Source organism: Cetorhinus maximus, chromosome 22 (assembly GCF_964194155.1).
Source record: "Cetorhinus maximus chromosome 22, sCetMax3.hap1.1, whole genome shotgun sequence".
NCBI classification, from domain to species: Eukaryota; Metazoa; Chordata; class Chondrichthyes; order Lamniformes; family Cetorhinidae; genus Cetorhinus; species Cetorhinus maximus.
Window position 1 is genome coordinate 55,378,614 of NC_135900.1, and position 25,912 is coordinate 55,404,525.

Here is a 25,912-nt window from a genome sequence, read left to right on the forward strand (position 1 = left end):
GTTAGAGATATAGTGGCAGCTAGACTCAGTTCGACTCACTTCTACCCAAGTTAGAAGATCATATGTTCATGTCCCCTACAGTTATTGAGCACATAATTTAGGTCGATACATTAGTGCATTACTGAGAGCATGCTGTCTCAGACAAGATGATCGGGCGAATGTAAAAGCAACTTGAAAATTTCTCCCTTAATTAGGAAAGTTCCAGATTGAACAAATTTGCCATTTTGAGGGCTTCTACCTCAGTGCCCAGAGATTGGGAGGAATATCATTTAGGGTCATCATTCCTGTTCCTTCCAATAATCTCTGCTGCAAGCTCTCACACATGCCTGACAAACGAGGTCAGGATCAGGCTGACCTATGATACCAGCTAATAATTAGTGGCAAAACTCAAAAGTAAATAATGGCAACTTAAGTAAAATACCAGACAGCAACCACTGGTTGTTGAATTTTACCACAGTAAGAAGTATGGAGTCTAATTGTCCATAAAAGAGAGAGAAAAGAAACTGACATTAGCAGAGGTTCTGACTTTGACCAGTGAGAAAAGAATCCCCTAGACGTGTCATAATATGAACAAATTCACGGAAAAAACATAAATTCACCAGAACTAATAATTTGTAGACCGCAATTTAAAGCAGAGAAGCTTCAAGAGATATGGTGCGGAATTTTACAGCCCCGTTGCAGCGGGGGCTGGGCCGTAAAATGTCCTTTGACAAAGAATTTACACAGAATATACAGCATAGAAACAGGCCATTCAACCCAACTAGTCTGTGCTGGTCATACTGCACATATCTATCTGCTCCATCTCATTCTTCCTATCCCATTTCTCGCTCATGCACTTGTCTCATTTCTTTTTGAAAACATCTTAATTATTTTCCACAGCCATTTCCCGAGGTAGTGAAATCTACATTTTAACGTGAGCAATTAAATTTCTCCTTCTTTGTAATGATCTTGTATTCACAGTCTCTAGTTTTGGATTCTCCCACATTGTCTCCACATCCATCCTGTCCAACCCATTCAATTTTTAAAGCCAAATTTTCAGGTCACTTGCAAGCCTTCTCTTTTCTATATAAAAAAAGTCCATTCAATCTTTCCCGATAGCTGTCTTCTCTCAGTTCTGGTACCATCCTTGTAATTTTTTTATTTATTTTTTTTTGCACTGTCTCCAGTACTTCTATATTGTTTTCATCGTATGGAGACCAAAACTGTACATGGTATTCTAAGTGCAGTCGGGTCCGATACACGTTTAATGTAATTTACATAATTTGAACTCTCTGCTCCTAGAAATCAACCCCAGTGCTTTGTTAGCATTTTTAATTGCTTTGGTTACCTGCAATTATGTTTTTTAATAATTTGTTCACCTGTATCCCTGGATCCCTTAATTCTTCTATCCCATTCAATTTTAGTTTGTAAAGTGGAACAGCATTTCATATTCACCTATAAAAGTTTATTTCCCAGTCTACAAGTTTTCTAATGTATTGTATTCTGCTAGCTTCTTCCATTTTGTCCTCATTTGGTATCATCTGCACATTTTAATATATAAAATGGAAACAAATTAAAATAGAAGGGAAGGAATGCTCAACTGGAAAGGGGACTGAACATGTGTGTCCTTGTCCAATTATAACCCAGCCTCTAATCCTGATCTATTTGAAGAGTATAATTGGCTTTGCCCTCTGGCTATGTATAATGGCATTGGAGAGTAACTAGTAATATTAAGAGTCTTACTTAACATGTTTTTTGTACTTTATCAACTTTTCCATGTTCACATTTATATTAGAAACAGCCTATGTAAACTCGACATGCCAAATTACACATTCCATGTAGCACCTCAGTTTGCATCTCTTACGCTTCAATCAACTCTTACTTCTCTGCTTCCTCAATTAAAGGTTTTTCTGTTTAACCATAAGTAAGATCAAGGCATTATATAAAATATTAGAATGCAGGACTTTAAAGTGAGGGCTGAGTTATATCTGTGCTTCCTAGTTCAATCACAAAAGCAAAATACTGTGGATATTGGAAGTCCACAATAAAAACAGAAAATGCTAGAAATATTCAGCAGATCCAGCAGCATCTTTGAAGAGGAAACAGAGTTAACATTTCAGGTCCATAACCTTTCATCAGAGCTTTTAAAAAAAAAGAGGGCATTGAATGAGTCACTGATGTAGGTGGGAGCAGCTTGGACTAAAGAGAGAGGGGAAAAAATGTTGCTCGATAGAAAGAAATCAGTTCCGTGGGACAGGAACAGGCTGAAACAAGGGCTCTGCTAGGATATAGTCTTACTTGTGGATCTTGGGAAGGACGTAGGAGTGGTCTGTTTGTTTTGGGGGTCTACGAGATTAGAGGCTGTGGAAGGACAGTGACACTCCTACAAACAATGGCTTTATGTTCAGTGATGAGCCCATGATCCAGAGGAAAGTGGAAGGAAGTGTCAAATAAATGGTGTTCAGCCTCTGTTATGTGGAGATCGATACACCTGATAACGCCGCCATCATCAAAACCTGCTGACAGGAGTAGTAATGTGAGGATTGGATCCAAGACAACGGAGAACTGCAAGTTCAGACGGAGATATGTTAGAGTGAGTGACTGGAACAAAGAAATTGAGAAGGCTGATGTCACACCTTTCCGATGAAAGATCATAAGCCTGGAATGTTAACTTTGTTTCTCTCTCCACAGATGCTGCCAGACTTGCTGAGTATTTCCTGGTACAGTTATCCCCTGCTCCATTGTTAAAAGAACACCTTAGTCTTGACTCCCTGTGTGCAATGGCACAAGAGATTGATGTATATTATTGAAGATACAGCATTATTAAAGACCTCACATGGCACTAATGTGGAATCAGGAGATGTGGCAGTATAGGGAGGAAAAAATCTTGGAGCATCTTTAAAGAAGAGAACAAATTTTGGAGACACTATAATTGGCACTCATTTTGGGAACTAATGTAAGAGTAGACATATACTATATCGTTCTATAAATACACACTCCTCTATAGACCACACATGAACAATATCAGAAATTTCTCGTAAGTATAATCATGGTTTTATTCAATATTTTATTTACCCATAAAGATATTGGAGAGAGGTAAACAGAATTACATTTATACAAAGGTTTAGTGTTCAAATGCTGACTTGGATAATTATGAGATATTTGCCAATAATTGGAACTGACAAATAAAAAGGCACAGCAGGAGATTTTCATACTTTTTCCAAAATAAATCAGTGAAAATAGCACCAGAGACAAAATAGTCTTATCAGAGTGAGAGCATGTAAATATCACATTTTGTCCCCCAGCAGTTTCAGGTTTCCAGTCATCTCAATGGAATGAACAACAAGGTACATTCTGGTTTGAGAACCATATACTGTATCCACCTACATTATTCAGAACTGAAGTAGCACAAGTTCATTCAATGGAGGTCCCATGTTCTGTCACTGGTAGTGGATAGCAGCAGGTAATCAAACACTCCAAATGTAGAAACTTAATTGTTACAGCAATTCTTAAAGGCACAGGAATAAAAGTACAATACAAACATTAATTGAATTTAATGTTTCTGGTAGTGCAAGACTGATTAAAGTCAGAAAAAGAAGAATCAGTAGAACACGTAAAAGGACGACTTTTTGTATAAGATTTTAACGTTTAAATAGAGAAATTAGACAATGGTGGTTCCACTGCATTTACAAATATTTAAGTATGAAAGAAGCCCCAAAGGCAAGAACACTCAACCGATATTAGTTACAACCATAAATTTCTTAGAAGGTCTTTAGTTAACAAATGAAATCAGTTTTGCTTCTTCAGTCAAATACAAATTTAAAAAAAGGAGTGCACGAGTAGTGACAGCATATGTACAAAGGAGTGAGGTAAAACTAGTGCATGGATTAAACTCAATATGCACTATAGGTCATTTAAAATTCAGCGATTCTGCTGTATAGGTTAATAACATATTTAAGGTATCAGACTATAAAAGCTTTTACAATGATAAATACCAATCTGAGTTGATGAACCATAAATAGTTGGGAACTAATCACTGACGCTGGGGAAACTGACTGAATTTAGCTAACAATAAAGTGCAAACATAAGCAATGGCCTACACAATTCATAACATATGTTAAAGTTCTTGAAAACAGTTTGATAGCGTGACAACACAGTTCTGTGTAATGACAAAGTTTGGAAATGGCTTTAAGATTATTGATTTGAAAGCAGAAGAACTAGATTTCCTCTAAGTAAAAGAATTATCACTGTGCAATAGGTGACACATACATTTCTAACCAATTGGTCCATGGGCCAACTTTGTGATCTTCATTACAATCTCTGAACCATTGTTAGAAATGATTTCCTGGTCAGCTGTCTTTGCAAACTTCCCATCACCATTCAGAAATTATCTGAACTAGTGAAGAAATGAATTTGCTTGCCCGAAGTTGCCAGACCCTGTTTCACCAAAGCAACAGATTCGTGCACTATTGGATCTAAGGCGCTGGGGAGCTCATAATGCTGGGAGTTAAGTTCCACAGTGGAGATTTGAGAAGTGAGGCAAGGCTGGTACTGGTTTGAGTTAATTGGTAGGCTCAAGCATTTTCTCAGAGGTATGTTCGGCTGAATACTGGAAAATAAAGCAAACATTACAAGAAATTCAGTTTATGTTTCAAACTAGGGCTTTGTTAAATTAAATGGAGTTGATCATCATAAAACAATCAACCACTACACAATTGCTTTGATAAAAAAATACATTCCTTATATCTTCTCCACAAGAATGTGGTGTTCAATAAACAAAAGAATGCAATTAAAACAATAGAAATCAACTATTCAGCCAACAGAAGAAACCATCTATGGCTACTCCTTTGGGATTGCTGTGGAAAATTATTCTATTGATGCCATGATTTCAGATTGGTATGATGTATAAAGATGGGACACAGAGTCAACCTGGCAATTACTGGTGTTCAGTTTACTAATGGCAGCCAACTCATTTCCAAATCATAGACTCATCCGTTTGGATATTCAGCTATTTACCTTAGCAATTTCCAACAAGACCTTCTCTTTCAGCTCTTTCCTCATGTTACATGAGGTCACCACAATGCTGACTGGTCACCCTCCTCCACCTCCATTCATATCAACCACCTGGGGACTGGCACTGATGTACACTGGCTTGCCTGCACCAGTGATTAGGTTCTTCCACGGCCAAAGTCCCTGGAGCAGGACTCAAACCCGGAACATTCTGGATCAGAGGTAGGGTTGCTACCACCTGAGCCACAGACAGATCTTCATACTCATTTCCAAGATGCATATTAAAAATGTATACTTGTTGTCTGCCTCATTTCTGACCAAGAAAAATATGGTAGCCCCACGGAAGCCTGTAAAACCTGGAAGAGTAAATCCAAGATTATGAGCCACTCAAAAAGGTAATTCTCACTTTTAAAGCCACCCTTTATTCTAAACTGCCTTCAACTTTTGTTGCTTCCAAACATATTCAAATTTCTGAAGTCTTAGTCAATATATTGTTTATATTTCTTATTTTGAGAGAGAAAATATGGCTGGACTCTGGTCACATGTGGATATTTTTTTATAAAAATATAAAAAATACAAATATATATTTTCCATATAGTTACATACCTAGAACGTGGCTGCAGACCAAACCGCTTTGTTGCTCGATGATAAATAACACCACCAATAATGTATAGTTGTTCACGCATCCAGCAAACATCCTCTGGGACATCAGGAAGCCACTCCACTAACCTGTGGAATATTTTCAAAGAGTATTAGTCACATGGAAACCACAGCAGCCAAGTTATTGCAGTTGATATATTCATTTGTTGATAGCAATCATTCCAGCATTTGCCTGAAACCAACACTGAACTCTCATTATAAACAGACAATTTCTCTATTCCAAGCTAGTGCTGGTATAAGTCACAATCAGTCTGGCAAACTGTGCATCACAACCCTGCCCCTATTCTATAACTGAAGTTCATGTGAAAATAAAAGTGGGTCCCCTGTCTGCTGAATTTGTAGACAACTGCAAGTGAAACAGAAAAAAAAGAAAATTGCCGGAGACAGTTGTGGTGAGAGAAAGAGTGTTAACATCAGATCAGCAACTTTCCACAGCTCTGATGTTATGTATTTCCATCATTTTCTGTTTCTATTTCAGATTTCCAGCATTAACAGTATTTTAAGTCAAGAGCAACTCCACCTACGTGTCATTGCAACCACAATGTATGTGGTGTCACTGGCACGTAAGCAAGAATCTACCTCCAGTAGACTCAGAAGCTTGACCAGCACAAGTATCATTATGTACACTTTGCAACATTGCGTAAAACAACACTCTTGGCATAGTAGGAAATCCTGTAAAAATAACTGGGAGATCAAAACTTGCTACCTTAAAAAATTTCTCCCTCCCCTCATGCTGGCACACAGCTCTTTATATGCTGGCAACCCTCCAATAACTTGTAGAGATGGCCATCCTCCACATGGGAGTCAAACAATCACAGAATCGTTACAGTGTGGGAGGAGGCCATTCAGCCCAACATGTCTGCACCAGCTCTCCAAATGAGCATTATAACTCAGTGCCCATTCTCGTGCCTTTTCCCCGTAACCATGCACATTATTTAAATAGAAATAATCACCTAATGCCCTTTTGAATGCCTCCATTGAACCTGCCTTCAACACACAGTGACCCGAACCACCTATTGTGTGAAAAAGTTTCTCATATTGCATTTGCTTTTTTTGCAAATCACTTCGAATCTGTGCCCTTTTGTTCTCGATCCTTTTATGAGTGGCAACAGTTTCTCCATATCTACTCTGTTTCTCCCCTCATGATTTTGAGCATATCTACCAAATCTCCTCTTAGCCTTATCCTCTCCAAGGAGAACAGTCCCAACTTCTCCAGTCTATCTTCATAACTGAAGTTTCTCATCTCTGGAACCATTTTTGTAAACCTCTTCTATACTCTCTCCAATGAGTTCACAGCATTCCTAAAGTGTGGCGTCCAGAACCATACACAATACTCCAGCTGAGGCCTATTTAGTGTCCTATACAAGTACGCTTTATTAACTCCTCTCTCCACCGGTCCTGCCACCTTTAATGACTTATGCACATGTACACCCAGCTTCCTTCTGCTCCTGCACACCCTTAAGAGTTGCATCCCTCATTTTATATTGTCTCTCCATGTTAGGGTCAGAGGTCTACAGCACAGAAAAAAGGCCCTTCGATCCATCGAGTCTGCACTGATCAAACAAGTACCTAAACTATTGTAATCTCATTTTCCATCACTAGGCCAGTAGCCTTGTATGCCATGGCATCGCAAGTGTACATCCAAATACTTCTTAAATGTTATGAGGGTATCTGTCTCTACCACCCTTTCAGGCACAGAGTTCTACATTCCCACCATCCTCTGGGTGAAAAGATTCTTCCTCACATCCCCTCTAAACCTCCTGCCCCTCACCTTAAATCTACGCCTCCTGGTTATTGATCCCTCCACCAAGGGGAAAAGTTCCTTCCTGTCTACCCTATCTATGCCCCTCATAATTTTATACACCTCAATCTCCTCTGCTCCAGGGAAAATAACCCCAGTCTATCTAACCTCTCTTCATAATTAAAACTCTCCAGCCCAGGCAATATACTCGTAAATCTCCTCTGCACTCTCTCTAGTGCAATCACATCCTTCCTATAATGCGGATTCCAGAACTGCACGCCACACTCTAGCTGTGGCCTAACCAGCGTTTTATACAGTTCCAGCATAACCTCCCTGCTCTTATATTCTATGCCTCAGCTAATAAAGGCAAGTATCCCATATGCCTTCTTAACCACCTTATCTACCTGTCCCGCCTCCTTAAGGGACAGGTGGACATGCAAACCAAGGTCCCTCTGATCTTTGGTACTTCCCAGGGTCCTACCATTCATCGTGTGTTCCCGTGCCTGGTTTGTCCTGCCCAAGTATATCACCTCACACTTATCTGGATTAAATTCCATTTGCCACTGATCAGCCCATCTGACCAGCCCGTCTATATCCTCCTGTAACCTAAGGCTATCCTCCTCACTATTTACCACCCCACCAATTTTCGTGTCATCCGCGAACTTACTGATCAACCCTCCTACATTCTAAATCGTTTATATATACCACAAACAGCAAGGGACTCAACACCGATCCCTGTGGAACCCCACTAGACACAGGCATCCAGTCACAAAAGCACCCCTCGACCATCACCCTCTGCTTCCTGCCACTCAGCCAATTCTGCAATTTGCCAAATTGCCTTGGATCTCATGGGCTCTTACCTTCATTATCAATCTCCCAAGCCGGACCTTATCAAAAGCCTTGCTGAAGTCCAAGTAGACTACATCAAGTACATTGCCCTCATCCACACACTTGGTCACTTCTTTGAAAAATTCAATCAAATTGGTCAAACATGACCTCCCCTTAACAAAACCATGCTGACTGTCCTTGATTAATCCCTGCCTCTCCAAGTGTAGATTAATTCTGTCCCTCAGAATTGCTTCCAATAGTTTCCCCACCACTGAGGTTAGACTGACTGGCTTGTAGTTCCCTGATTTCTCTCTTCCTCCCTTCTTGAATAACGGTACCACATTGGCTGTCCTCCAGTCCTCTGGCACCTCTCCTGTGGCCAGAGAAGTATTGAAAATTATTGTCAGCACCCCTGCTATCTCCTCCCTTCCCTCACTTAACAGCCTAGGATACATTTCATCCGGGCCTGGAGATTTATCTACTTTTAGGCCTGCCAGAGCACTTAGAACCTCCTCCCTCTCTATGCTAATTTATTTAATTATATCACAGTCCTTCTGCCTGATTTCCATACACATATTGTCCCTCTCACTTGTGAACACCGACACAAAATATTCATTTAGAACCCCACCTACGTCTTCCGGCTCCACACACAAATTACCACTATGGTCCTTAATGGGCCCTACTCTTTCCCTAGTTATCCTCTTACTCTTAATGTACTTGTAAAATAACTTTGGGTTTTCCTTCATTTTACCTGCCAATGTTTTTTCATGCCCCCTTTCTGATCTCCTAATTTCCTTGCCAAGTTCCCCCCCTACACATTCTATACTCCTCTAGGGCTTAAGCTGTTTTGAGCCCTTGGTATCTGTCATAAGCCTCCTTTTTTCTCTTTATCCAATCCTGTATATCCCTCGACATCCAGAATTCCCTGGATTTGTTGGTCCCACCCTTTATCTTTACTGGAATATGTTGGCCCTGTACTATCCTTATTTCCTTCTTAAATGAGTCTCATTGCTCTGACGCAGATTTACCTAAAAGTAGCTGCTCCCTGTCCGCTCTGACCAAATCATACATGGTCTTATTAAAATCGGCCTTCCCCCAATTTAGAACTCTGATTTCTGGCCCATCCTTGTCCTTTTCCATAACAACCTTGAATCTAACAGAGTTATGATCACTATCTGCAAAATACTCTCCCACTGATACCTCTACCACTTGCCCAGCTTCATTCCCTAAAATTAAGTCCAGGACTGCCCCTTTCTTGTAGGACCTACTACGTACTGGCTTAAAAAGCTCTCCTGGATGCATTTTAAGAATTCTGCTCCCTCTAAACCTATCACACTGACTAACCCAGTTAATGTTGGGGAAGTTGAAATCCCCCACTATTATCACCCTATTATCTTTACACTTCTCTGAAATTTGCCTACGTATCTGCTCTTCTACTTCTCTGACTGTTTGGGGGCCTCTAGTACACTCCGAGCAATGTGGTTGCTCTTTTTTTGTTTTTAAGTTCTACCCATATAGCTTCATTAGTGGAGCCCTCTAAGGTGTCATCCCTCCTTACTGCTGTAATTGATTCCTTGATCAATATTGCGATACCCCCTCCTTCCCTGCCTCGCCTGAATACCCTATATCCTGGAATAGAGCTGCCAATCCTGCCCCTCTCTCAACCATGACTCCGTGACAGCAATGACATCATACTTCCATGTGTTGATTTGTGCCCTCAATTCATCTGCCTTGTTCTTCCTACAAAAGTGAATGACTTCACACTTCTCTGCATTGAACTTCATCTGCCACCTATCTGCCCACTCCACCATCTTAGCAGGCTATTTGATGGCAGTAATAGCCAAGGCTGATTTACACTACATTTTCTATTGGCTTCACTGCATGACAATCTGGGGTGGGAACTATGGCAGATTTTTGTCTGTTTCCAATGGGGATCGGTTAATTGACCTTTACTAAAGAAATATATATTTTACAATATATTTTATATTTGCATGCCTTTAAAATTTCAATGTTACCACTAGACAGCTACATGGCTGCATTATTACCCCTAAAAAAGGTGCTAGCATAGCAAAACTCTTTCAAAGAGCTGGCAGAGAGATGATGGTCTCCTTCTATGCTGTATCATTTTATGATTTTAAGATGCAGCTTCTAAGAAGGTTTTAAACTTTCCTCAAAAAAAGAGATTTTCGGTGGCATGTGTGATAGGTGTCTCAGTGAATGTTTATTTTCTTCAATACTGCTTCGTCAATTTGTTCTTCAATAAGATGGTTGTTCACATGTGTGAATGCATCAACTGGGTTTTATTTGACTATTTGCCACTGTACTTGTGGAATTACCATTGTTTAGGAACAAACTAGGGAGTGAATAGGAGTAATCAGGCAGTGGCATGGTGGTATTGTCACTTGACTCGTATTCCAGAGACCCAGAGGGCCTGGGTTTGAATCCCACCATGGCACTTTGAATTCAATATTTTTTTAAAAATCTGGAATTAAAAGTTTGATGATGACCATGAAACTATTACTGATTGCTGTAAAAACCCATCTGGTTCACTAATGTCCTTTAGGGAAGGACATCTGCCGTCCTTACCTGGTTTGGCCTACATGTGACTCCAGACCCATAGCAACGTGGTTGACTCTTAAATGCCCTCTGAGCAAGGGATGGCAATAAATGCTAGCCTAGCCAGTGCCCACATCCCATGAACGAATAAAAAAAGATATATTTTAATGCATATGCAGGCACACCAAACCAGGCTTAAAAAATTTAAATGCTCTGTAGCAGCACAACCCTATAGAAAATAATTTTCCTATCTCCATTCCCCACTATCATCCTGAAATAATTTTGCTATACTATGCAATCAATGCATCTGGGTTCCACCCACCATTTTTTCGAAGTACAATTTTGTGTAGTACAATAAAGTGATGTTAAAACTGCAATGTAAGTTGTGTCGTTCTATGCCCCACTGCAGACCTAGTCCAACTGACTTCACATGCTGCACATCTATATTCAGCCTTGTTTTTGTGGAGTCAGCTTTATTTGGTGCCGAGGTGTGAGTGTTGACTGCTCTGTCTACCTGCGCAGACCATTGATGGGATGACATGTTTTTGTGCACTTTCACATCTACAGAATCTACCCAAAGTACTGGGGGAGTTCCACAGACAGAAATTAATGTTATCAAATAGGCATTAAAGAGGGAAGAAAATAACAAAAACACAAGTTTTCTCCAATGGCTCAAATACATCACCAAGTATACGCAACAGTTTTGGTCTCCTTATTTGAGGGATATATTTGCATAGGAGGCAATTCAGGGAAGGTTCATTAGATTGATTCCAGAGATTGGGGTGGTGGGGAGTGTGGGGATGTATCTTGTGAGGAAAAGTTGAGTAGATTGGGCCTATACTCATTGGAGAGGTGATCTTATTGAAACATACAAGATTCTGAGGGGGCTTGACAGGGTAGATGCTGAGAGGATGTTTTCTCTTATAGAATTAGGGGACACAGGCCTAGATTTCTGCAGAGTCGCGGAGGCTCTGTGGATCTTCCAAAATAGCAAGTGGGACCCAGATGCAGTAGTCCCACTTCCATTTCTGACAGATCCCATTCTCACCAGTAGGAGAGAGGGGGCAGGGCGTGACTCACATGAGGGAAACCCAAACTCAGCAGGGCCATTTGAACTCAGTGCTGAGTTCAGGCTCCATTTTTTGCTGTAGTAAGAGCCTTAAACCACAGGTGGGAACTACAATATTTTAAAGTAGCTATAAATACTTTTGAAGGGTGGAAGAGGTCTGTAGAACTGTCAAGCTGTGAAGTTATTGGATACTTGGTGAGTTGACATGGGGAGTGTAAGGGCAAAGAGTGCTGGGTGAATTAGCACTAAGTTGGCATTGGGGCTGTAAGGGCCCTTGGAGGGATTGGGTGGGGGCAATGAGTTGGCTTGGAGATTACAAGGGGCCATTGGGGGTGGGTGTGAGGATTTGTTGACATGGAGAGTGGGTAGGGGGTTGAGGCCTAAAGGGCGTAAAATATGAGCAAACAACTGGAACAAAGTCCTAGAGAACTGAGTTGACCTTTTAAACAGCCTGTCACCTAGGCACTCAGCAGCCCAAGCATCCAGGGGCGGCAGACCCAACTCCATCCTGCCTCCCAACCCCGATTTGGGGAAGTTTCTCCTGAGGCAAGTGCAGCGAGCCAGGAAATTTCCCGATCTCTGCTACGCGCCTCAGGAGTGAAAATCCAGGTCAGTTTCAGAATAAGGGGCCATCCATTTAAGGCAGAAATGAAGAGGAATTTCTTCTGAGGGTTTGAATTTTTTGAGTTTTCTACTTCAGAGTTATGGAGATTGAGGGCAGAATTTTGCACATTCAAAAGGCCACTGACTTCAGAACCGGAAAGTCCCAATAGCAGGAAGGGCTGTAAAATTCCACCCTGGGTCATTGAATATATTCAAGGCCGAGAGACATGTCTGTGAGACTGCAGGGGAGTCAAGTGTTATGGGGAACAGGCAGGAAAGTAGCGTGAGATCAACCACGATCTTATTGAATGGCAGAACAGGCTCAAGGGGCTATATGGCCTTATCCTGCTGCTATTACTTTATTTCTTATATTAAAAGTTCATGCTGTGGTCAACAATTTTGTAAAGTAAACATATCTGTTGCTGTAAAGCCAGGAAAATCAAGCTGCTCAGAACGCATACCTGCAGCCAAAAGAATAGGCGGACTCCAATGGTAGTGTGTAAGGTAACATCACATAGGATGCCATTCTAACCAGGAAGAGGTTGCTAAGCTGTGCATAAAGGCCACGTTTCTCTTTACACGCTTCATGCAATGCTACAGGAAAAAAGGGGAAAATATCAGAATTTAACTCTTTAGGTTGATTGCAGATATAGTCCGGACTCATATATACACCCATGGAGCCAACATATCACATTTCTTCAATTCTCAGATTGCACAGATGGTGTACAATTGGATTAGTTAATTGAACTTGTGCATTCAAACCTAACACTTCTGTTTTCACAGTACCGTTACGAAGTCTTGGTGGTAGATTCTCTATTATTCTTTCATCCAGTGCTGATGACCAATACGGTTTCCTCAGTTGTTTGTTGTTCGATTTGGATTTTATTGTTGAAGCTCTGTCTGTAACCATTGTTGCCACCCCCTCTTCCATGAGCTGGGTTGTGCTGTAATGAGTGTCCCGATTCTGGATGTAGGGTGTGGTGGCCGCCCTCAGTGATGTGACAGGAGTCAAATCATCTAGGAGAACTGGAATTTCAAGTAGGTCTGAGAAGCAAAAAGAGAAAACAGGGTGGACTGACGTATTAGAAAAGAGTTTAATAAAGCTAACATTGCAACTTCAACTACATGGAGGAAATTAAAGAAAGCAGAGGTCAAAGATTTTTGAGGGATGCAACACTAAAAATTTAGCACTGATGCAAAGACACCAAGCTTGTGAAATGCAAATCCAGGAGTTAAGAACTTAATTAATTCTGGAACAAACCAAAGCAAGATTCCTTCCTCCAGAGAACTTCTCCATTTCACTTTGTCAGATCAGGCTCTGTCTGGATTTAGGCTGCATTTGCATTATAATTTTAACAGTTTTGCTTTGTACTAGTGGTATGAATACATCCAAAATCATGTTCACTTTAAAAATGATTGATAAGTTATACTAAATTTACATCTTTTCTTATTATAGAAAAGTTACAATTTGTGAAAAACCTAAGCCCCACTCATACAAAATTTTTATTTTTAAAAAATTCATTTATGGGTTGTGGGCATTGCCGGCTAAACCAGCATTTATTGCCCAGCTCTAATTGCCCTTGAGAAGGTGGTGGTGAGCTGCCTTCCTGAACAGCTGCAGTCCATGCAGTGTAGGTACACCTACAATGCTGTTAGGGAGTTCCAGAATTTTGACCCAGTGACAGTGAACGAACCGCGATACATTACCAAGTCAGGATGGTGAGAGGCTTGGAGGAGAACTTGCAGGTGGTGGTGTTCCCATCTATCTGCTGCCCTTGTCCTTCTAGATGGCACCGGTCATAGGTTTGGAAGGTGCTGTCTAAGGAGACTTGGTGAGTTCCTGCAGTGCATCTTTTAGATGGTACGCATTGCTGTGCATTGGCGATGGAGGGAGTGAACATTTGTGGATGGGGTGCCAATCAAGCAGGCCACTTTGTCCTGGATGGTGTCGAGCTCGAGTGTTGTTGGATGTGAATGAGATAGGAATGCAGAAAATGACACCTAACAAATGAGATGGACACTACTCTTTTTTGGGGAGAATTTTCTCCCCGTTGGGCGGGCCGGTCGGGAGCAAGCGTGGAGCCAATCACCGCCCGCAATTGGCTGTGAGGCACCATTTTATGTGGGTGGGCCAATTAAGGCCTGCCCAGCGTGACGCATGCCCGGTAGCGCTCAGCACTACCTGTGCAGGCAGGGGGAGGAGGGAGAGTTGGGGCCTGCTGCTCGGAAATTAATTTCAGTATGAAACATTGAAAAAAATAAATTTATTCAGACATGTCCCCTCATGTGACAGTGTCACATGAGCTGGGACATGTTTGAGTTTTCATGAAAATTTTTATTGAATGAATAAAACCTTCATGAAACCTCTTCCCGCCCGTGGATGAGGTTTCATGAAAAATGCGAAGGCCGCCTGGGCTCTTCGCCTGCCCACCAACCTTAAGGTTGGACAGGCAGCCCTGTTCAATTGGTTAACTAGATTATTAATGGCCTTAATAGGCCTTTGACAGTTTGGCAGGTGCACAGCCAACTCCGGTGCGCGCCCGCTGAACTGAAGATCAGAATGATGTGTGGTGACGTCAGGACGCACGTCTGATGTCACTGCACGTCATTTTACACGTCGGCGTGCGGGGCCCACCCCCATATGCTGGCCAGAAGATTCTGCCCTCTAAGTAACTTAAGATCTAAATCCTCCAAAAAACAACCACCATAATAAATCAGGACTTACTATTTCCTTTGAGGAATCGAAGTGCATCTTCATAACCTTGATGGCACATTTCACCAAGCACCTGAAAAACAGGTTGCATCAAGTTTTAAAATAAAAAGAGAAAGATAGGCTGCACAGGAAAAGCAAAACCTCCAAATATGTACAGATATTCTGCCTTATTCCAAGAAAGCAGAATATGTTGCATCGATTTTATCAATAAACAACAGTGACAGTAGAAATCTAAACTCTTACATAAGAACCAGCTGCATGTTTTAACTGCCCAGTATACACACTTACAAGCTGATCATGTACTTTTCATTATTCAGTTAAACTAGAAAACACTTAAGTAAAGAAAGGTCATACAGAATAAAGAAAAATGCCTACATTTGAAATAAACATAGAAAGTTCTGGAAGTACACATCTAGTGCAGCAGCAATTGTAAAAGAGAGAAGACAGATTAATGTCCTGATGAAGGATCTAGATCTGAAACATTAACCTGTCTTGCCTGTTGGACCCATTTCTTTCCTGTAATTTCTGTTCTTATTACATCAAAACATTAGTTTGATTTTGGTCTCTTTATTTAAGAAAGGATATAAATGCAGTTCAGAGAAAGTTCACTCAACTGGTACCTAGAATTGGGGTGGTTATCTTATGAGGAAAGTTTGGACATGCTGGGTCTGTATCCATTGGAGTTTAGAAGAATGAGTGGTGATCTTATTAAAAGATATAAAGATCCTGAGGGGGCTTGACAGGGTGGATGCTGAAAGGAAGTTTCCCCTTCTGGGAGAGATTAGAACTAGGGGACACAGTTTAAAAAAATAAGGGGTCTCCCAATTAAGATGGAGATGAGAAGAATTTTTTTCTCTGAGGGTTGTGAATCTTTGGAACTCTCTTCTCCAGAGAGTGGTGGAGGTAGGTTCACTGAATATTTTTAAGGCAGAAGTAGATAGATTCTTGACTAACAAGGGAGTCAAAGGTTATCAGGGGTAGGTGGAATGTGGAGCCACAGTCAGATGAGCCATGATCTCACTGAATGGTGGAGGAGGCTCAAGGAGCCGAATGGTCTACTCCTGCTCCTAATCCTAATGCATACGTTCATATGTTCTTTTTGTATCCAAGAAAGAAACAGCTGTTTATACAAAATAAAATCCAATTCTGAACTGTCAAATCCAGACATTGGAAAAATAATGTCTGTAGCATTGTCCATAATTAGTTGATTATTATAATTGTTTTTTTTTAAATACATATTTTTCAAGAGAGACTTCAGACACTGAAGCCATCCACTGACCAGAGCCTGAAAATACAGAGTCACAGTTGGCAAAATAAAATAAGCAGGAAATATTGAGAGTAAATTTAACTCTGTCCTGCTCAGTTAAAACAGTTTTTTGGTGGTCAGTTAAAAATTGCCCAAGTTACTTTGCTGCTCGAGGGTCACAGAGCTGATAGGTTCCAGTTTTTATTTGCTGTCTTGAGCAGGCAGCAGGGACACTTACCAAAAAAAAAAGTTTTTTTTAAAAAAAACCACAGATTCATGTCAGACCCAACTTCAATTAGGCCTCAGCAGGAACCAACAGTGGATTGCCTGCCAAGTCAGCCCAAGCACAAAAGAGGGTTGGGGCTTAAAAAAAATTTCCTCTGAGCCTAATAAGGAAACTTCAGCTTCTTTGACTGCAATCTTGCCCCCTCCCCCACACTGTCCCAAAGATCCTAAAATTACGACATGAAATAAGATTTGTGGACAGCAAGTGTACATTCTAAGATAGATTAGTCAGAATAACATTTGATTATCCTGATAAAATAAAATAAATAATAAATCGGAAGAATTTTTCCATTACCAAATGAGCGGGAAAATTCAGAAAGGCCAAGTTCAGTTTTATTTCAAAGGTAATTGTTGAAACACAGGTGTGAGTACTCATGTCCAAAAAGAATTCACTAATAAATAGTAGCTAATATTTTAAACTTAATAAGCCATTAAAAAATTTCAATAATCTGAAATACTTTAAATTTCAACCATCTACCTTTGGTTCTGGAGGGAAGAGTGCTCGAGTCAGTCGATATAGGTTTCCCAGGCTGAATTGGATGCTGGTGTTGGTAACACGGAGTTCATGGAAGTTGCTGGGGTTGTCTCGAGGACATATATCACTTTCTCCAGAGAATGGAGACACAGTTATTGTATTCTTCAATTCATACTGAGGCAAGTTGTTGCTGATCCCTCCATCCACATAACGCTAACAAAATAAGGGCGTCCATTTTAAACATAAGACTATGACTTTCAGATCAGAGTTCTGAGGTGGAGCTTTCAGTTCCAACTGAGAATGCCTTTTAAAGCCAAAGTTTCTCCCTAAGCCACAACTGCAAAATAGTTACTGTTTAAAAACTAAAATGTTAATTTTAGAAAAAAATAGTAAGGTAGAAAAATTAAAATACTGAGCAAGCTTGCATAACTAAGTGTTTGTGCCCTGTGTGAGGGAGATAAATTAAAGATAATTATAAATCCAAGATGATTCAGCAGTTCTTTGGAAATCAAACTTACATGTTAACTTGTCCTGTGTGCAGTAAGCATAGAACTCTACGCTAATCCTTCAATTAGGTCATTAGCACTTCCCTTTATAAAAAGGGGCTGCACATATTACACTGGTGCTGTTTTTGGGAAGATGCAATTTTGTAGTTCTTTGAAACAAGGGTATTGGCATCAGGAAATTTTTAAAAGTTACAAGTCAAAATGCAAAGAGGCACCAGTGATAATTGCTCAAGTAAAGAACCTTCATGTCATGTACTGTACTGAACTTCTCAACTGAAGTCACCATAGAACACTACAGCACAGAAAACAGGCCATTCGACCCTTCTAGTCTGTGCCGAAATATTATTCCGCTAGTCCCATTGACCTGCACCTAGTCCATAACCCTCCAGACCTCTCCCATCCACGTATCTATCTAAGTTATTCTTAAAACTTAAGAGTGAGCCCGCATTTACCACGTCAGATGGTAGCTTGTTCCACACTCTCACCACTCTCTGAGTGAAGAAGTTCCCCCTAATCCTTTCCCCTTTCACCCTAAAGCCAAGTCCTCTCGTGTTTATTTCTCCTAATCTAAGTGGAAAGAGCCTACTCGCATTTACTCTGTCTATACCCCTCACAATTTTGTAAACTTCCATCAAATCTCCCCTCATTCCTCTACGCTCCAAGGAATAAAGTCCTAACCTGTTTAATCTTTCCCTGTAACTCAACTCCTTAAGACCCGGCAACATCCTAGTAAATCTTCTCTGCACTCTCTCAATCTTACTCAATCACACCAGTGAACACTGGGCTAGAGTTTCAAAATATTCTGGTACACAAGGTTCCCGAGAAGCTGACGGGGCTATCTGATATGGCGCTAGTACCATGCAATAGGTTAAGTCAACTGTGGGACCATCTGTTAAGGGCAGTAAGGGATGGGCAGCAAATGCTGGACTTACCGGTAATGGGGTGCGTGCGTGTCTAACCCGGAAACTTTTCTTAACTTGTTTTGGTCAGTGTTTTCCCCATTAATGCTGAAATCTAGGGAAATGTAAGGTTGTGGCTCTTCCTCAAGGGCTCCTTGATGAAATTATTAATTAGCCCTTTCTCATCTCACAATACTACATCTAAAATAGCCCATTCCCTATTTGGTTCCTTAACAAACTGTCCTAGAAAACCATTTCGTAAACATTCCAGGAATTCACCCTCCACAGCATTAGTGCTAATTTGGTTTAACCAGTCTATATGTAGATTGAAGTCCCTCATGATTATTGTATTAACCTTGTTACATGCACCTCTAATTTCCCAATTTATACCATGCCCTACATTGCCATTACAGTTTTGTGGCCTATAAATAACTCTCACCAATGCTTGCTGCATCTTGCTGTTTCTCAGCTCCATCCAAACTGATTCTACATTTTGATTTCTGATCCAAGATCCTCGTTCAGTAATGTACTGATTTCATCCTTTGTTAACAGCACTACTCCACCTCTTTTTCCTTTTCGCCTATCCTCCCTAAAAGTCAAATGTCCTTGACTATTCAGTTCCTGGCCTTGGTCACCCTACAGCCAAATCTTGTAATGGCAATTAGATCATACTCAGTTACTTCTATTTGTGCCACCAATCACCTACCTTGTTGCAAATGCTGTGCACATTCAGATAGAGTGCCATTAATTTTACCTTTTTAACATTTTTCTGTATTTTGACCCTATTTGATACTGGCCTTTGTTTCCATTACCTTCCAGTTTTGCTTACTATTTTTCTTCCTACTATTACCAGCTTTGGTTCTCTCACCTATCTGAATTCACTCTGGTTCCCCCTGCCAAGCTATTTTAATCCCTTCCCAACAGCACTAGCAAATCTCTCTGCGAGCATATTGATCTCAGTCCTGCTAAGGTGTAACCTGTCTGCCTTGTACATGAACCATCTGCCCCAGAACAGGTCCGAGTGCCTCAAAAATATAAAGCACCTAAATAAAACATAAATCATAAGATGCAGTCATATATTCGGACCATTGCACATAATAGAGATGAACCAATCACCATATTTAAAAGGAAACATTACACTGGAAAAGATGCAGCTTGTATCATCTAATCCATGGTTGATAATCCATGGTTGAGTGGGACATTTAGCAATGGTGGTGGCCTTGCATGCCAATAAGGAGGTAGATGGGGTCTCTTGTCTGTAATGGTCATTATTTATTAATTATGTACTGTAAATGTTAGCTGCTACTTGTAATTCCAAGTCTGGTCCCACTCTAGGCTGCATCCTCATCAAGGGCCTTGTGAATGAAGCGAACACTGGAATCCGATTTCCAAAACCATATCCCTTTATGGTCCATAACCAACCAGGGTCAAAAAGCAGTCCGTGTCTACATCCAGGAGGTAGATATAGCTCCCAATACCACTGTAGCCCTCACAGTTAATTCCTGAAGGATTGAAGTCCTGGCATGGCAGTTGTACTCCTAATGTGATTGTACAGTTCAGCATCCATAACCCCGTTGACTTGGTGACCTGGAGGCATACCCAGCAACCAGCTTCTCCCCTTTTAATTCATTACCTCTATCCATAATTTCTCATTCTTGACATGCACAGAACATCTCAATTTATCAAATGCAGTGGGCATTTTATTTCCTTCAACCATATAAAATTTAAGTTATCCATGTGAAAGATGTTATAAAAGTAAGCTTTTATTAACCCACAAAAAATTAAACTCTATAACCAAGTGCATCGCTTTGAATGCTGCTGATTAGCCTGGAAATAGAGGCCGAACCAGGGAGCTAGCCCTGGCAATCTGTTTAACTAACAACAGTTCTGCCTTTGTCTTTCTTACAGCCTGCTAATAGAATTGAATTTGAGACTTAAATCCTCTGAATAAGGTGACTGGCTGCTTAATGCTTTCATACAAAAATGCAATTGTCGCTAATTGCAGTCAAAATTCATTCTGAATAGGGCTAGATTTTTCTGCCTATTTGACATAGGAATGGACAAAAACCTGGTTCAAACATTTCATCATTCACCATTGTAATCCAATACTTTACAGCACCTGATAGTGTCCATGTGTCACTCCCATAGACAAGCTTCAAATTCGAGATCTACCCGTGATTGGACCTTCCCATCATTTGGGTCACGGATCTTTGCCAAGCTGCCAGTGCCTTGTTACAGAAAATTCACTTTGTTGGAAGGATGGAAAAGAAAGATCCCAACATAGATGTCACTTGAATCAACTTCTTCACTAGCCCGTATCATAACATGACTAAGACAATCTGCTCCATAGCATCTTTCCATGCTGCTAAGTCACCAGTTATTGAAGTGATAGCATAGCACTTGGAGGAGGCATCCAGTCCCTAATCAGCGCCTACCTCTCTTGAGGGTTTGATCAAGAATTAGATCCAGCTATTATGCTGAGTGATACAAGTCCCACTGGTCACACCACCCAACCACTGTGACCAAGAATGCTGCACAATTCTGGCAGACTCTCACCAGAAAATTCAAAACAGAAAACAAAAGCAACCTTTGATTTTAGATCCATCAGTGTGCCTGTTCCATTTCCAAGATAAAGTCATCCCATTATGTTAATAGCTTTGCAGTGCAACTTAGCCCAAATGTGAATCTGTCTCACTACCACTGACCCCACAGCTTTCCTTTGTAGAATTCCAAACTCATGGAATTCATGGCACTATTTTTTTTTCCATGGTTCTCAGAATTGTGGAACTCCTGATCTCTATCAGTCTTCACTTCATCCTACAATGTACAGACTTTTATAAGCTGAACAAAAATTTGATGCGTCTTATTTTCACTCTTTAACTCTTAGGTGATTGCTCAAGGTGCATCAACTCTTAAAGATAATAGCAACTTAAGGCACTCTGTAGACAATGTTTTATGGGCTTTCAGTAATCACTTGTTTCTCTAAAATGACAACATTAAAGAATAGGTTCAAGAGTGAAATAAATAAACTATGACAAATAAAATGCCTCCCTTTTCAAACCGTGTAAGCTGCAAAGATCACAGATCCTAAATAAAATGCTCTTACAAAGATAATTTCCAAACCCAATCACTCTTACTAATACAGCCTTGGCCTAGACACACACTACGAAGAGTTAAAAGAATTATACTATATATTGAATACAACCTGATTACAAGAACATTAACATGCAAAACACACAAGTGACAAAACAACTGAAGCACAAAATGTTCCTTTTAACTGCTTTTCTTGTGACTTGTGCCTTTGCATATGCACATTTTTGTAACAAGCTAGTGTTTCAACTCTTACAGGTCAATGGTAATACAGCACTGGTAAGAGTGACTGGTTTTGGACAGTATAACTATAAAGCTCAGTAAATTTGTTATGCACTATTGTAAACTAAGAATCTTATTAATTCCTTTGCACTCATGCTATTCCTTTCTTCACTCCTCCTCCTCCACCTCAACATCACTCCAAAAAAGAGAAAAACTGAATTGCAAAGGGCCTCATATTGGAGGCAACAAACATCAAGGGCCATTCCCTGTAAATACATTGGTAGTAGCACAATAGGTAAGTTGGGGGCAGAAAGAACCGCAGGGCATGTTATAGTAAATCAAATGTTTTACTTTTTAAAAAAAAACACATTGCGTCAAGCATGGGTTATCAGCAAGGCTGATAAAGAAAGATGAGGAAAATCTTTAGATGAAACTAAACTGGGGATTTCCACTTTCTCTAAAAACAATGAGATTTATTTTCTTCATTTATTTATTTTCTCCTACAAGTCACCAAGCCAGTGAGGTTATGGATGTTGAAACGTACAAACACATTAAGAACACAACTGCCATGCAGGACTTCAATCCTTCAGGAAATAACTGTAAGGACGACAGTGGCATCAGGAGCAATATTTACCTCTCGGATTCAACTAGCCAATGGCTAGTCAAGAAGTCATTCCAGGACTCCAAGGGGCCTGTGCAAGATCATACTCTGACCTTAGCTGTCTGATTCTCCTGATTTTCTGCAAGGAAGCACCTTGTCCATGGCACAATTAGCAATTTGATCCTGAAAAACTATCAAAAGGCAAAAATTTCTCTAGGCCTCTGCAAAATGACAATGGAGCATTTGAGAGGATTTTTCTTTTTAAAAACCAGCTACCATTTCCTAGAGCCTTTTCACCAGAAACAAAGAAAAAATCTTTGAGGTGTCCTTACAGTTTCATTACATTGACCGGACATAAATCCTAGGCACAGTCCATCGTTTCCCAAGACAAACAGATGCCAATCACATTGGCCAATCAAAAAAATTGCTATCCCGTTTGGAAAATTACAAATGACAGTATCATTTATCTTTGTGCTGGCAGATCAAAACCCCCTTTTGCAGTGAGTTATTTTATAAACCAAAGTTTTCAATGCCAATTGCACCAGGAAGCATTCTTAAAGGTTCCTATATTAAATCAAACATTTCAACTCAACCACATTCAATCCCCATTGATGCCTGATTCTTTGTTAATTTGACCCTCCTTTTCAGATTAAAGAGGGCTTTAATTCACAATTGAAGACAAAGATTCTCAAAAGCCTAGAAAGACTTACCACTCCTCGAAAAGACGGTGGAATGAGTCCACAGTAAATTGGAACAAAGGCACTGCAGATCAGAGCCTGAGGAGAACAAGCAGAGGAAAGATCTGTTTGTTGCAAGCACATTTTAATGCATTATTCAGCGTTAGAAACAGGCCAGAAAGCAACACAAGTTGTGGAATAAAATGCAGCAACCAGGCCTACATTAACAGAGATGGGTCTCAAGATGGGAAGGGAAAAGAGGTTCCTTTACTTTATGCAGCTTTCTTTGGGCTGACCATTTGAACACACCCAATCCTAAAGACAGTCCTGGAGTTCTCAGGTAGAATGTGGAAGGACACTTGACTAATGGGGCAGCAATGGTCAGAGTGATTGCACAGGCTCTGACAAAATAAAAGTTACTTTTTGCTACCGTTCAAACATTTTTAATGAGTCAAATTTCCACATGAAATTGACATTTAACAGTGTCAGTAGTAATGAACAAAAACAAAAATACCTGGAAAAACTCAGCAGGTCTGACAGCATCTGCAGAGAGGAATACAGTTAACGTTTCGAGTCCGTATGACTCTTCAACAGAACTAAGGTAAAATAGAAGAGAGGTTCTATTTTTCCTTAGTTCTGTTGAAGAGTCATACGGACTCGAAATGTTAACTGTATTCCTCTCTGCAGATGCTGTCAGACCTGCTGAGTTTTTCCAGGTATTTTTATTTTGGATTTCCAGCATCTGCAGTTTTTTGCTTTTATCTTAGTAGTAATGAAATTTGTTTCAATGTGCTTATAATGGAGCCAGGCATCCATAAAACAAAACCAACTCACTAGTGACTCATTTCCAGCACTACTTTTGAAATTGGTCTGGATTTTTTCAGTCTTTGCAGTCAACGATAAAGCAAGGATGTTCATGACTGACCTCAAAGAAAGCTGCCCACCAAAATCTGGCAATCTCTGACAGGAAGTTCCCATTTGCCACAGCAATTTGAATCTGCTACCAAATCAAGGGGGTATCTTAGTGTGCAGCATCAATGATGTCACAAAGCAATTAGGCAACCAATCAAATTGAAATGTTCATACACAGCATACTACGAAGTTAAAAGCACTTAAAGTCCTTCACTTACAACTTAAATTTTCAGGTAGCAAAATAAACGTATGACTGTATTGAGATGAAGCTAAAATAAAGTTAGCAGACTTTTACAAAGTTCTTAAAAATATGGAATTTTTCTTTGTAGAGAAATTTGACATTACAGAAATACAAATTAACTTTTCAGGGCCAGTGAGGGTGAATACACTTAAAAAATTCCAGTTACACCTCATTCAACAAGGCGTAGGTTTTTCCAAAGTTTGTACAGTAAGATTAACAGCATTAGAATAGATACTTTTGTCAATTCATAATTACAAGGGAAATAACAGTCTGTGGGAACCCCTACAGCGCACTTTATGGAGGAGCAAGCACTCACAAATAGCGACTTCTGCAGTTCTGCGTTATTCCGTGCATGTCTGAGGTTGCTATTAGTTTCAGTGCAGTAATGATAAGGAATAATGACAGTTACGTCGGCATTAACACAGCAAAATCTGGGTCAATGTGCAAGGTGCACCTTGAGAAAACTTAAAATTTATTGTTACAATTAAGTGATAACTTTTACCCTCTTATGCCAAGGAATTCAGCCTGCCAGCCTCAGTTGCATTCCTGCAACATTTCCTTGTACAGTCCTAACAGAGATATAACTTTCAACCAGCAGGTGTAAAGGGCAACTCCAGTTTATGAGGAGTTTTCTCATCTTACCTGGATGAGTTCTTCCTTGGAGTTGAACTCAGACACCAGCACATTCTCACCATCAGGTACTCGGGTAAGAGAAATGCAGAGCCTGCCTGTGGCTAGCTGGTGTGCATTTTCTGGAAGATTCTTGAAAAGTCCATTTCGTATTATTTTTACTAAGTTGAAGGATGGATGCAGAGGTCCCAAGTTTCTTTTCCTGGCTTCTTTAGCTATTTCCATGACGTCTGCACAACAACTATCTTAAGAAAATTAAACAAAGAGCATATTAAAGAATTGCAGGTTATCAATGCACAAATAAGTAACAGATTATAGAATCACAGAATAATGCAGCACAAAAGAAAGCCATTCAACCCATCATACCTGCACCAGCTCTTTGAAAGAACTATCCAATTAATTTCACTTCCCTGTTCTTTCCCCAAAAGTTTTGTTCCTCCACATTTATCTAATTCCCTTTTGAAAGCTACTATTGAATACGTTTTCACCACCCTTTCAGGCAATGTATTCCAGATCACAACTTGCTGTGTAAAAACAAACCTATTTCTTAATGCGCCGGATTGTTTTGCCAATCACATTAAATTGGTTACTGACCCTTCTGCCACTGAAAACAGTTTTCCCCTTATTTACTTTATCAACATCATTCATAATTTTGAAAGACTTTATCAAATCTCCTCTTAACATTCACTGCTTCAACTTCTCCACATGAATAAAATCCCTCAAACATGATACCACCCTATAAGAGAATTCAGAAGATATTTACAAGGCCTTAACATTGTTCAAATTTTGGCAACCACACTTTAAGAACTCTGTACAATAATTCAGTTTGCATAACTTCCTTGTTTTTATACTCCATACCTCTATTTGAAAAAAAAGTCCTCTCAACTCGTCAAACCTGCTACCTTCAAAGACATGGGCACATACACCTTCATATCCCTGTGTCTTGTCTGCCTTGTGCCATCCTCACAT

At 40.2% G+C, this 25,912-nt stretch overlaps 1 protein-coding gene across 1 annotated transcript in view; it reads right to left on the reverse strand.

Moving 5' to 3' along the window:
• Window positions 1-3,007: 3,007 nt before the first annotated feature.
• Window positions 3,008-25,912, reverse strand: part of pnpla3 (patatin-like phospholipase domain containing 3) — a 29,820-nt gene continuing 6,915 nt past the window's right edge. Inside the window, exons 2-9 of the mRNA XM_078568355.1 lie at window positions 24,956-25,188; window positions 23,194-23,259; window positions 17,169-17,378; window positions 15,172-15,232; window positions 13,233-13,490; window positions 12,908-13,040; window positions 5,596-5,718; window positions 3,008-4,588 (exon numbers count right to left, since the gene is read on the reverse strand). Of these exons, the coding sequence (XP_078424481.1) occupies window positions 4,360-4,588; window positions 5,596-5,718; window positions 12,908-13,040; window positions 13,233-13,490; window positions 15,172-15,232; window positions 17,169-17,378; window positions 23,194-23,259; window positions 24,956-25,188 (1,313 nt within the window). The 3' untranslated portion in view covers window positions 3,008-4,359. The remainder of the gene's footprint in view (window positions 4,589-5,595; window positions 5,719-12,907; window positions 13,041-13,232; window positions 13,491-15,171; window positions 15,233-17,168; window positions 17,379-23,193; window positions 23,260-24,955; window positions 25,189-25,912) is intronic.